Source organism: Leptodactylus fuscus, chromosome 3, assembly GCF_031893055.1.
Source record: "Leptodactylus fuscus isolate aLepFus1 chromosome 3, aLepFus1.hap2, whole genome shotgun sequence".
In the NCBI taxonomy this organism is placed as follows: Eukaryota; Metazoa; Chordata; class Amphibia; order Anura; family Leptodactylidae; genus Leptodactylus; species Leptodactylus fuscus.
In genome coordinates this window covers 185,490,069-185,503,808 of record NC_134267.1, presented here as the reverse complement: position 1 = coordinate 185,503,808, position 13,740 = coordinate 185,490,069, and the positions used below count along the sequence as shown (strand labels likewise).

Sequence of the window (13,740 nt, the reverse complement as noted above, 5' to 3'; positions counted from 1 at the left end):
AAGAAAATGGCCGCTTACTGTGTAAGCAGCAATTTTTCTTGTGGCCACTGGCATGCACAGTCTGCTCTGCCCGAGGCCTAGAAGTTTGAACTCCACTACAGAAGAAGACGCAGAGAGACCATTCCTGAAGAAGCTGGAGGCGGCGCTGGAGAGTTCTCAGTGCTGCAAGAGAACTCATTTGCATACAGACGAAAACCAGCATTTCTACCGAACAGCAGCGCGGAGAAGATATCTAAAGGTAGGAGAATAGCAGCCTTTCTCAAGGATATTCATAATTGTGAACAAGAAAAAAAAATAAAAATGTGATTTTAATGGTAGAATCCCTTTAAAAGAATATCCACTGCAGAACTCTAAGGTCAATCCTCAGATTTCTGACAAGGACTTGAAGTTTGCACATTGGCAAATTTTTTGCATAACCTCCTGCTTTATTAAACAATGGCAGACTGTATACACACAATATTTCTGACAGCAATTAAAGATCTATGTAAAAAATAAAAATAACAATCCTTGTGAATATTCCTTTAAGCTGACCAGGAGCTGTTGGCAAAACCCCATAAACAAGAGTAAAGGATTATTGCATGGCTACATCTACATGAATGAATACGAACTCCTTAACAGTACACACAAGTCTAGAAAGAGAAAAAAAAAAAAAAAAAATACTCCTCTGATAATCACCTGAAATTCTCCAGTGCCGTTACTAATACAAGAACGATAAAATGCAGCGCTACAAAATAAAAGTTCCATTTAATCTCTTTTGGTTTGGAGGCTCAGTGTCAATATTGAAGCATAAATTAAACAATAATATACATAAAATAGTACAAATAAACCCTTTCATGTGACGTTTTCCCTACCCTAAAAATTATAATACACTAAACCAGGAAAATCCTAAACTAGCTTGCGTTTTTATTTTATTTTTAAATTCAACTTTCAAGTCATACAAAATTATAGAAACTGCAAGTCGAGAATGATACACCTTTTTATTCCCCCAGAAATTTGCATTGCAATGTAAACATGGAAGAGTAAAAACCCTGTTTATTGCAAATTTGCAGGCTCTTATTACCATAAATGTATAGCATAAAATGGTCTTTTAAAAGAATATAGTAAACAAGTAAAATGTTATTTACAACTGCAAACACTGGAACATTTTGGATTTTGTCTGTGGCAACGTTTGTGGATAAGAATAGAACAAGACTTGCCGAGATCGAGTAAATAAATGTTTGATGGGCAACTTTCACATATTTATGCTGAACATAATATCCCATAGGGGAAAAAAGAATTCACATGGTGCAGAATAATATCCATTTCTAGCTGTAAAATAAAATTCTTAGGACAATGGATTTCAACTTTCAAAGTCAACAATGGCACTCGACGCTCAACATGCATATTGGTACATAGGGCTTGGATATGGAACCATGATTAAGGAGATTCGCCCCATATATGCTGTTGAAAGAGGAGACAAGAAGCGATGTGTAAAGGTGGAGTGATAAATCATGTGGAAAAGGCATCACTTTCGGAAAATACAGTGGTTATATACACTAGATGCATAGCAGGTTCTACAGGGGGTTTTCACTCTTTAGCAATAAGCCGTTCTCTGCATGGTAGAAGTTCAGACTGTTGTGTCTTGAGCACTTGACTGAATAAATAGGGTTAAATGTACACCAAATACACACTCCTGCCTTTACACTTTGAAGTCGCCAATAAACAGAATATATTACTCTATGGCCGCCTATCCAGCGTTGGGATGAAGTGGAAAACCAGAATCTTCCACCGGCGATTTGTACAAAAGGAATCAAAGAGTGAAAACAAGTGCTGATCTTCATTGGGTGCGGATGGTCCAGAGTGCAAAAGAAGAAGGGGAGGAGGGGTAAAAATGTACAGAAGGTAGACTAAGACTTTACCTTAAAGACACAGACATTTGTGTGTTAACTTAAAACTTATGTGCAAGGATCAAAATAAACAGCAGCCCAACACCCAACCTGGCATTGTAAAGACGTTCCTGTGTTTAATACTACAAAAATTTTTTACTTATTCCCATAACCTGAACTGCAACAGAACTCAGCATTTTCCATTTATATTTATATACCCTTAAAGAAAAGCATTAGATTCAGCAGATGAACATAAACACCACCACTAACATTTGGGGGCAGGGAGTAAGTTCCCCAAAATTTTATTAACGTGACTCTTATTTTCTAAATTAGTTTTTTTTTTTTTTATTCATTTTTTTTTTTTTTTCTTCCTTTTTTGGTGTTTCCCATTCTTTCCATACATTATTGAGAGAAAGAGAAATCTGGGTGTTAACAATTCCACAAAGGAACTGTATAAATGATATCTACAAAGGCCCCCGAGGGAATCTGATGTCGTAAAATCTTGTAGGCTTGTCGTGCATGTTCTAGAACACGTACTGAAATTTAATAGATGACGCTCGTAACCGTGTAATGATTTAAAAGAACTTCCCAGTCCATGCGAAGGGGTATGAAGTCCAAAAGTAAATCAATTAGCAGGACGCATTTTCTATGCTACGTAGGTGTATACTTTGCGATCCTCAGGTGTTCGTGCTAGATATTCACGTTCAATAAGTCCTTCAATACGTTTTTTAATAACAACTGGACTTGGAAGGAACCGGGCCTTCAATTGCTGTGTTACCTGAGGGGAGGAAAGGGAGAGAAAGATTTAATTGATTAAATAAATATTTAAAAAAAACACCACAAGCAAAACAAAATAATGGTATAAATACTAGCAATTTAAGTAATTTAATTTTTTTTTTAAAGAAATATATTTAGTCAAAAGTGTAAAACAAAACACATTTTGAACATATTCAAAAAAAAAAAAAAAAAGTAGAAGTAAACTGCATCCCATTATACGGATTGAATTCCCACTGGATAAGAGCCAGACACGAAGGTCATATCAGGACATCAATGCTGCAATGAGCATGTGAGCCAATACTGTAAAGATCATTGTGCTTCATTTATAACATGTCCTCAAACCACTTATTGTGGAACACACGATCAGATTTCTGAGATGTGTAACGTTAAATCTAATATTTTAGGTCTCGCTTCAATACCTATATAAAACAAACAATACCTCTGCTACTAATACGTTGTGCTGCATTTTCTTCCTAGATTTCATAATCCGGACTATAGCAGCTTCTATCTCATGTTTTCTATCATCGTCAACTTTCTGTCGAGTCTCTTTTCTTTCGGGGTCAGATTCACCTTGTTTGGCCGCCACTGAAAAAAGCAAAGTGCATATTTATACTGATCTGATAGGCTAGAAAGAGGAGGAATAAAAATACATTTAAAAAGGGAGACTTCACAGCAAAATTATTATTCAACCAGCCCATGTGTTTCTGTGATGGGCCTGAATGGGCTCCATCTCCAGCACAGCCCCCATATAGCTGACTGAACCTTTACAGGCTCTGGGACTGATCGCAGATTCCTCGCCGGTGCATGCACACTACAGTTACTACAGAGCTCTAAGTCTCCAAGTGATGTAAATGATCTTTCCATTTTCTCACAGAAAACTGGAAAGATCCAGAACATGCACTACTAGCAAAACAACAAGTATTTAAGTGTTGTCCACCTATGGCCAGTTTTACCAGCACTAGGAGCCCTATACAGTACTCACCTGTTTGGATTTTAACTCTATGAAGTTTGGAAGTGAACTGATCATTAACAGTGAACATGTGCCCACTCTCTATTTCTTTAGATTTAGGTTCTTTTGTGAGGACTCGTTGGGTTGGCTTCCCACAGGCCAGAGACTGAAGTGCCCTTACAAGCTCTCGCTCTGGGATGTCCGTCTCTTGTTGGATTTCCTAAATAAATAAAATTCTGTTTTAGAGAACGCTTCTTCTGAACATACTTTATTAGAAAGAAAGAAATATTGGTTTTACAAGCAAATCACTGCAAGGGATCAAACAAGGAAAAAGTCAGACTGAACTGCACGGGCAAGAAATGTAACAATAGTTTTGTTTTACCATGTGCTGAGAACAGAATGGATTCCCCAAAAAACAGAGATTGAGGCTAAGGCCCCACTGGACAGAAATGCAGCGTAAAAAAAAAAAAACACAGAGAAAACGCTGCGTACATGCGGTTTTCATTGCGTTTTTCAGTTTTGTGCTGCGGAAATTCATATGAGTTTTCTGTTGAGTTTTTCATCGCGTTTTTGCTCGAATTAGCCTTAGCCTCAACCAAGCAAAACAGTGAGTTTTTGTCTGCGGATTTTGATGCTTTTACACAGCGTTTCTGCGGAGTTTCCGCAACACATTTATCATGCTGCGTTTTTGCTACAGTTTTCACACTCTCCATAGAAATCTATGGAGGAAAAACTCAGCGTTTCACCAACTATAATTGAAATGCTGCGTTTTTCAAAAACGCAGCTTTTCCGCAATGTGGGGCTAGGATTATACAAAATTGCATTCACTATGCGTTTATTTCCGCTGCGTTTCCGCAATGCCCAAAAATGCTGTGTTTCCTCCCAGTGGGGCATTAGCCTTAAGGTGGATTAGACAAACCTGTCTAACTCAAGATCAGAGACTTTACAGATACATTTCTATACAAACACGTAAGGTGCATATAGCTGGAGGTTATAATTATATGGTGTCACGGAGCAAAGGTATACGTCTTCCTCCGGATGGTCTTTTGAATCAACACGGACGCAAGAGGTCGGGAGACAACAGCAATTTATTGTAATCCACAAAGTTAGTAGCCGGCGGCGGTCACATCAACCGTAATAACAATAAGTCCACAGAAGTCACAATCCAATGATAACTTTGGTTCCTTGGTCCTGTAACTAAGTCCTGGCTCTCTGCAGAGCTGTGCACAGGCCGGCTAACACATACTAACTCCAGCTACAACTATATACTAAACTGTTACACCTATATCTGTGGGTGGGAAGGGCTGAGTCACAGATCCTTCCCCCCTCACCTATACCAAGGAGAGCAGACTCCCTGTCTACTATGGACAATGCACCATCCAACATCTTCTTGGAGACACTGATCAGATTATCTCCACCCATTGTCCTCACTGGTCCTCACTAGTTAGAGGTATTTGCATACAATGTGCTAACACACTAGACCCGAATCAGCCAACTACACACTGATGTTTACAACAGGTTAGAGAATACATTCCACATGAAATATATATTACACATTGCCTATTGCCGGACTCTAACCATCCCGTGACAACCCCTCCCCCTCTCAAAACATGTGCATGACACAATTGGCCTACACAGGTAAATTGGGGAATGCACATCAGTCTCTATAGCTCATATGTCCTCCTGCCGGGATAACCCATCTGCGTTCTGGTGTTGGTTCCCTCGGCGGTACTGAATGGTAAAGTTGTAGGTTTGAAGGGCTGGCATCTGGCAGAAAATCCGGTGGATCCATGTTGGCGTCTCTCTGAGCTTGGCTTCGGGTCACTGCTCCCACAAAGTGGCACTGTAGATTTCCAACATCGTTGCCTAACAGAACATCGGCCGGCAGCCCGCTCATCACACCAATTGTGCATCGTTTTGGTCCATAACCATAGTCGAGTTCCACGGTAGCTTTAGGAATACGTCTTTGAGTACCCCCTGCCAACTTGATAGAAATGCCAGGGCCCTCCTCTAGGGCCTCGGGTCGCACAACTCGGGGGTCCGCTACCGTTAGGAAAGCTCCCGAGTCCCGGAATCCAACAACTGTTCGGCCATCCAGTAGGACCTCCTGCACGTGCTTCCGCTGAAGGTTTGCGGGATGTGTGGCGGAAGGCTGAATCCCATAGACCCCTGGAGGTGGAACAGATGTGTCATTCATGGAGTCATCTGGAAATGGGGCCAAACTTTCTGTCCTAGGAGTGGTTCCCAGGTAGTGAATAGGCCGGGATGCCACGGTGGCCCGTGCCCCCATGTTAACAGGGCAACTAGCTTGCAAATGTCCAGGCCGCCCGCACCCAAAACATCTGCGCTCTAGCATTCTTCCAGTAGGTCGTTGTCTAGGGACAGGGTTGTTCATAGCTGGAGGCCGATGGGCTGGGACAGGGGTAGAGGGGGAATTGTAATCCTGAGGCCGGGCACGAAAGGTGGTTGGCTGGCTGAAGGGTGTCTGGCGGACTGTGGTAGTTTTCCGCTCCTCTGCAAACAACCTCTTCCACTGCGGCTTGATGGTCAGGCCCTCATCTGCAAGAGAAGCAGCTTGCTCAACTGTGGCTGGGTTCCGTTCCAGCACCCACTCACGGATCTCAGCGGGGCACTGGGAAAAGAACTGTTCCTTAAGTATGACTTGGAGGATCTTATCGACTGTGACAGCCTCCTCTCCTTCTAGCCAGCGCTTGCATGCTTGCTTCAACTTGTGGGCGAACATGTGGAAGGAGCTTCCCCCATTGTAAGACAAAGAGCGGAACTGAACTCGGTAAGATTCTGGAGTGACTGCATAATACTTCTGCACCGCTCTTTTAATGGCCTCATAGTCCCGCTGATCACTAGGGTCCATGGCTCTGAGAGCTTCCGCAGCCCCATCTCGTAGGTGCCCCACCAGATACCGGACCCAATCCTTCTCTGGGACTTCCATCAGGCGGCACTGGTGTTCGAAGTCCTGAAAATATCCATCAACATCCCCAGCCGCTTCCTCAAAGGTCTTGAAGTGTTTATGGGAGACATATGGTGGTTCTCTCACTGTTGGGCTGGGGGTCGACGTTTGATTATAATTCCTCATAGTTATCTCAGCCATTCGCATTTCATGCGCCATTCTTTCCTTTTCATGCGCCATTCTCTGTTCCTCCTTCTCCGTTTCCTGAGCCCTCTGTAATGCTCTACTCCTTTGCTCTGCAGTTGCTTCTAGCCCCAGCACTGCCAATTCCTCCTCATACAAAACAACCCATCTGCTCTTTTGGGTCTGTACCTGCCACTCCTGTATCTCTCCAGTCTCCTGGGGGCAGCCCTCCTCATGGTCGCTTTGCAGGGTCATCTCCTCCAGTGCCTCGATCAGTTGCTCTTTCGTTCTTCCCTGGTAACTCAGGTTTAGTTCCCGGGCCCTTAATTTTAGACTTGCCATAGTCCAGTTCCTGTATTCTGAGGTTGTGGCTCCATTAATCGCTGGGCTGCTGTAGTCCATCTCGCTGTCCGCTGTTGATCCCACCGCTGCCAACCAGTTGTCACGGAGCAAAGGTATACGTCTTCCTCCGGATGGTCTTTTGAATCAACACGGACGCAAGAGGTCGGGAGACAACAGCAATTTATTGTAATCCACAAAGTTAGTAGCCGGCGGCGGTCACATCAACCGTAATAACAATAAGTCCACAGAAGTCACAATCCAATGATAACTTTGGTTCCTTGGTCCTGTAACTAAGTCCTGGCTCTCTGCAGAGCTGTGCACAGGCCGGCTAACACATACTAACTCCAGCTACAACTATATACTAAACTGTTACACCTATATCTGTGGGTGGGAAGGGCTGAGTCACAGATCCTTCCCCCCTCACCTATACCAAGGAGAGCAGACTCCCTGTCTACTATGGACAATGCACCATCCAACATCTTCTTGGAGACACTGATCAGATTATCTCCACCCATTGTCCTCACTGGTCCTCACTAGTTAGAGGTATTTGCATACAATGTGCTAACACACTAGACCCGAATCAGCCAACTACACACTGATGTTTACAACAGGTTAGAGAATACATTCCACATGAAATATATATTACACATTGCCTATTGCCGGACTCTAACCATCCCGTGACATATGGCTACATAAATTCTAGTAGTCCTGTCTGAATTAAACACCAATTCACATAAAAAGATGCAGATACCCTACAGAAAAAAGAAAAAAAAAAAAAAGCTGCCAAAAAAGCATTTACCCCTCCATCCTCCAACAAATGGCAAACCCCTTCACTTCATGCCACAGTTGGCCTGATGAAGACAGCAGACCAGATGTCAAAACACATTGCCATTAACCCAATAAGGAATTCAAGAATTAAACTCACAGCAGCGCATTTGTTATCCCCAGATTCTTTTTGTGTCTAGATTTTTACTAACAATTTTCGGTTGTTTGGTCCCCGGGTAATGCAGCAGCTGTCCACCTAGCAACTCCAGGAACAACCACTGCTCTGTTGAGGTGCCTTTTTTTATGTATGATTCAATATATTCTATGGGGTCTGCAGATAGCCACTTTTTAAGTGGGTTAGCTTTCCGTTTTTGGGTCCTCAAGCACATCCAAAGAACAGAAAGCCGAACACTAGTGTGAACCTACCGTGTTTCCCCGAAAATAAGACATCTCGGAAAGTAAGAGATTTTGTTGAATTCTACAATATAAGGCCTTGTATTTGTACTGAATATAGACAGGCCGCTTTTTATGTAACGGCAGAACACAACATGGGGCTAGGAGTATACAATGGACAGCCTTACACAACTAGTGACAAGACATCTTACATCTAAGTACTAGCTTTCCTATAACAAAACAAGCAGAAAGAAACGTATATAGCATAGGTGAATATAGCCCATGACAGGGCAGAGAGCAGGATCTGTGGTAAATCCAGTCACTGGCAGAATGGAAGATATGTCAGTCACAACTCACTTTCCAAAACTCACCTCAAAAGTATACTTTTCTCTATTGTTGAAGAGCATTAGTATAGTCATTTGGAAGGTGGAGACTTGCAGTATATGTTTTCTTGTGTTAGATCCTGTAACTTGTGCACCTCCAACACCGACTTCTGAGCCGTCCTCCTGAGACAACATAAAGATATCCTATGTATACAATAAAACCCTATATATATGCAGTCCTATCATTCGGGTGGTAAGTGTACTTACCTTTTTTACAGGCCCATAGAATGTGGCATTGAGATCTGCTGAGCCCATGTGGTGCTGCAACGTGAGCTGTCGTCCACTGTGCTTCGCAAGGTAAAACCTACAGAGGGCCAAAGAAGGGATCAGAAATTATTTACTGCCATATAAGACTCAAAAACAGCAATACAAAAAAATTTCTATGGGACTCAATGAAACAAGTGAGTATTAAATATGAATGCGGTCATATTAGGGATGGTCACAACTGGGTACACTATGTACAGAGACAATTTGGACGCTACACACTCAAATCAGCAGAAAATTCCTACAAGTGAACACCTGCTAAGGGACTGCAATGGGTTCCTGTATTTAGGTATTCTACCTCTGTTATATACTTTCCATTTAGTAAGGAAAAGTATATTCCTATCTTCAGAGTACAGCGATATCTCACACTAGGACCACAGCACACTAGTCCATTCCTCCAGCTATTAGTGTCATTTGTAAGGCAATGTAGAAGCATAAATTTGGTGGCAATTGACCTTCCCTTATCATTCACCTCAGGCCTTGTTCAGATACATCAAGCCATCGGTTGCCTTTTGCCTCTGGTGTAAAACGGAAATGCTGAAGGGGAAATGATCCCATTATTGTGGGATCATCTCCAGCATCCAACACATTAAGAGGTGTCTGCTAACAAAACTAGTCAGACAAAAAAGTTGCATGCAGCATTTCTCTGTATGACTATGGACAGCGGACCAATGCACAAATATATGATCAGTGATGTTCAGCTGAGACCTCGAACTGGCCAGACAACTGATCTATGAGATCCAAGGCTGACTGTAATAAGTGCCTTACATTTAGCTACTCACCAGGAACATTATATAATGAAAGCAAAGGCAGAAGAAACTAAAAATCCATTACTTTGTAAAACCATGTGTTTATAGAATGTGTACACATAATGTAAAGACCATATGGGACAATGGATAAATGTTTTTTTAATGAAAAAAAGTACAGGCTGATCTTGTTTCCTTCTGTTAGGGCATTTCTTATTGTACATCGAGACACATCTAGCAGGAGGCTCAGGCCAAGACATTACCACAATGACAAATGCAATAAAAGTAACCATAACCTATCCGCTAATTCCTCTGCCGCTCCAATGGTCTAGGATTACTTTGCTTCAAAGACATACCATACAATGCATATTACTACCACTGCCAGACATTGATTTCAATAGTCATACCCCCGTGTACGGCACAAGGTCAGTAAAGCCAATGGCTGGCTGAATCAGTTACATGTATTACAAGTCGCTGATGTTGTTGAAGAGAAGTAGACACAGGCCAGCAAAGACCACCAGTGCTTAAAACGATGAGCTAAGGTTATTTGTTTATTTTCTCAATTTCCCCTTCTGGAAATTTTTTGAAAATCTTGGAATATGCAACTTCTAAATTAAATGCATTTACCTTGTTCCTAAATCTATAGTGCAGGTGAAGGGACACAACATAACTATTCTCTGTTCTTAGCATGATTCTGTCTCCTACTATGTATACAAGCAGATCAGTTTACAATGAAGTCTATGGAGTGTTGATTAAGAGGAAGAAAAAGAGGGAGACAGATCTGAAGCCGTCTAGGTCACTTGTTAGGAGAAGGCTGGAAAGTAATATCTAATACAACTGGGATGTGAAAGAAAACTGAGGTCTCTACTTCAAGGAGCCATCATCTCCCTTACCCCTGCCGTCACCCTAGATGTCACTTGTATAGATTTGATCAGTGGCAGGAAGCATCAAATAAAAGAAATAGACCATTTTCTTTAATAAAGTAAATTACTAAGATGCTTTGGGTGACAGTTCGGGGACTCTGTTCCCCTTTCCACTCACATTATGTAGAGGGAAAGTCCTGCAGGCCTTATAGTCTATGGGGTCTGCAGCTTTCCATGGGTAACCGCTTTTCAAGCAGATAACGTTTATGTTTTTAGGTCACTAAATGGACAAGTGTGAACCTAGCGCTAGTTTGGTCTTTATAAATGTACTACATGAACTTGGAGAGATGGTGAAGATTAGATAGTTAATGTGTGTGATATATATCTGTAGAATAAAATATTTGCAACAATTCTACCTCCTGCTCTGTCCACTTTTATCAACCAGAAAGCAAATCTAACCTCAAAACTTACACTGCACTCCATTTATCAAAGTAGTCATTAAAACTCCTAGCATAGCACCCACCATAAGGCAGATTCCAGCTTGCTCCGGAAAAATCTAAACTGCCCTGCAACAGGCTTGTTAATGGGTAATAGAGACATAACCAGTGTTATGAGACACGAAGCCTAAGGGTCCATTCAGATGGAAGAAAATGAAGCGGAGTATGAGGTGGACAGAATACTCCAATCCCATTGAATAGAGAAAAAAAAACAAAATCAGCAGCGGATTCTGCTGTGTGAACAAGCCCTTATAGTGAGTGTTAGGTTCTGATTTCTGATATACATACCTTCTAAAGATTTCAAAAGCATGTCTAGGAGCTGGTGGGATGTTGCATTTTGGTGTAGCAGATTGTGTGGGCCAGTAGCCAGTGGTGAGCACTCTGACTGTGAGATCTACACCCCCTAAGGAAACCTGAAATATAAAAGTAGAACACACTGACATGACCACACAGTTGGACGGTGGAAATATACACAAATACATAAGTCTATATAGGGGTTAAAACCAGTATTTTTTCATACCCCTGTGGTCTGTAAATGTTGCCGGAATTCATCCATAGTGGTGTTTGAGATGCTCATGTCTCTGAACATGCCTTCCAACTTTGATGTAAATTGGCACCCACATTCAGTCTAAAAGAAAAAAAAGTTAGAGCTTTCCAAAACTGCTGTTACACTTCTTATTTTACATGCTGCAGTATGTGGCTTCCTGAATTTCCTTGCCTATGTACTTAACATGACCAGATTTACATCTAGCCATAAAGATAAACAAGCAAACAGGATGTCCAGAATTGAAGGCAATGGACAATGTACCCTTATACAGCATGCATGACCTGCCTGATAACATGGCTGCCTTCTTCCTTCACACTTACTTGCCGTGTACCACATCCTCCCCATGTTTTTGTCATCTATTACCACAGAAAAAGCAAGGGGATAGCAGAGAAAGCCAAGATAGACAGGAGCAGTGCTGCTAGACCTATATTACATTCAGCTAAACAGCAACGTATGTGCAGGAGTTACAATAAATTACAAGAAAATTTTAGTAAAAGACTATTAAGGCTAAGTTCACACTAGCGATTAATTTCCATTCAGGGTTTCCGTCCTCAAATCTGCTTAAAAAGCTTAGTGAGAAAAGTCCTGCAAGGATTATAGTCTAAGGCAGGGGTAGGGAACGTACGGCTCTCCAGCTGTTGCAAAACTACAACTCCCAGCATGCATACTTGCTCTGCTGTTCTTGGAACTCCCATGGAAGTGAATGGAGCATACGGGGAATTGTAGTTTCACAGCAGCTGGAGAGCCAAAGGTTCCCTACCCCCTGGTCTAAGGGGTCACTAAGTGGATCCGAATATTAGTTAGAAACTATCGCAGGTTAGCTTTCCCTTTTTACAGGTCCCCAAGCGGATCCGAAGAATGGAAAGCCAAACACTATTGTGAACTTAGCATTAAAACGTTGCTTAGTTTTGCATTTAGAAGAAACAGATTCAGTGCACAGGCGTCCATAACCTTAAACTAAAGAGAAGATCTGGCACTGTATGTGACATAAGCTACAGAGGAACGGAGTTATGGCAGAGAGAGCAGTCAGATCTCAGCCAGTATTACTGTATACTTGGATATGATTTATGCCAAGCAGCATTTCACCGTCCACATCACACACACATGCTTTCAGAGTACACGAAACTAACGGACATCATTTTTCTAACATGTACAACATCCTCTACCTGAATCCCAGGAAACGAACTATATATGGCACAAATGTGATCTGCTAAGTTCGTCTCACCTTTAGCTTGGATATCATGTTCTTTTCTGAGTCATCTGACACACTCTTGTTGGTGAGGAGTCTTCGGGCCAAATGTTGCTTGTAATAACGTTCGAATACATCCTTTTCTTGCATAAATCTAAACAGGACCATTGCTTTGTCCAGTATAGATTCTACCTCTTGCTCCGTCAGCTTTTAAAGAAACAAAGGTAATGTCAAAAACAAGCAATAAAAGCATGTCGCCAACCCCTTATGTCAGCCTTATGACCGACCCCTTCCATCCATTAAATATGGCGCTTACGGAAACCATAAAGATACCACTGTGCCACGGATATATAGAATATTAGATGGAAGGGATCTAGAATTCAGGATATAGCTGCGATTCCCATTCTCTCTATCTTTTTTAGGACATCCACTCACACCCCACAAATTGTTAGAACTATATCCATTATTCATCTACAAATCTTAAGATTATATCGTATGGCATTGACTTACTCCTTTGACTCCTTTTTTCAGTTTGTCGTCGATAAATAGGGAAAGATATTCAGGAGACCTGGAGTTGAGATTAAGGAAGTACTCAAAGTCACCAGCAATGGTTTGCTTGAAAAGACGGTCATTACTAAAAGACTCCTGAAGGAACCGGTCAAACCTGCTCTTTAGGTCAAGAAGACCCTGTAGGAAGTGAAAAACAGGAAGATAAGTCAATGGTGATTTTATACATAAAGCGGTATTCGTACAATTTTTTTACAGGGTTTAAATGCTGTTAACCAACAATGCTACTTATTCTTGTGGAATATTGTTTTCCAAAGAGTGTGTGTGTGTGTGTGTGTGTGTGTGTGTGTGTGTGTGTGTGTGTGTGTGTGTATATAACAAAAACCTCATCAAACCCTGTATGTGTGAATGAACCTAAGACGTACACACCAAAGAATAAGTACTATTTTATGAGTCAACTGCATATATAAGCAGAGCAGGATTTAGCATTGTTGCGCATACATTCCATGCACTGGTGTATTTCTATACTCCATCAATGCTTAAAGGGGGTATTTCCCTCTAG

At 41.7% G+C, this 13,740-nt stretch overlaps 1 protein-coding gene across 2 annotated transcripts in view; it reads right to left on the bottom strand.

The window, feature by feature from the left end:
* Positions 1-900: 900 nt before the first annotated feature.
* The window catches only part of CUL3 (cullin 3), a 45,186-nt gene continuing 32,346 nt past the window's right edge, over positions 901-13,740 (bottom strand). Inside the window, exons 8-16 of one of the 2 annotated variants that reach the window (XM_075268869.1) lie at positions 13,182-13,358; positions 12,708-12,878; positions 11,456-11,563; positions 11,224-11,348; positions 8,773-8,869; positions 8,554-8,685; positions 3,625-3,811; positions 3,082-3,227; positions 901-2,643 (exon numbers count right to left, since the gene is read on the bottom strand). In XM_075268869.1, the coding sequence (XP_075124970.1) occupies positions 2,512-2,643; positions 3,082-3,227; positions 3,625-3,811; positions 8,554-8,685; positions 8,773-8,869; positions 11,224-11,348; positions 11,456-11,563; positions 12,708-12,878; positions 13,182-13,358 (1,275 nt within the window). In that variant the 3' untranslated portion in view covers positions 901-2,511. Of the gene's footprint in view, positions 2,644-3,081; positions 3,228-3,624; positions 3,812-8,553; positions 8,689-8,772; positions 8,870-11,223; positions 11,349-11,455; positions 11,564-12,707; positions 12,879-13,181; positions 13,359-13,740 lie in introns of both variants that reach the window. The other variant, XM_075268868.1, reaches the window with a different exon arrangement.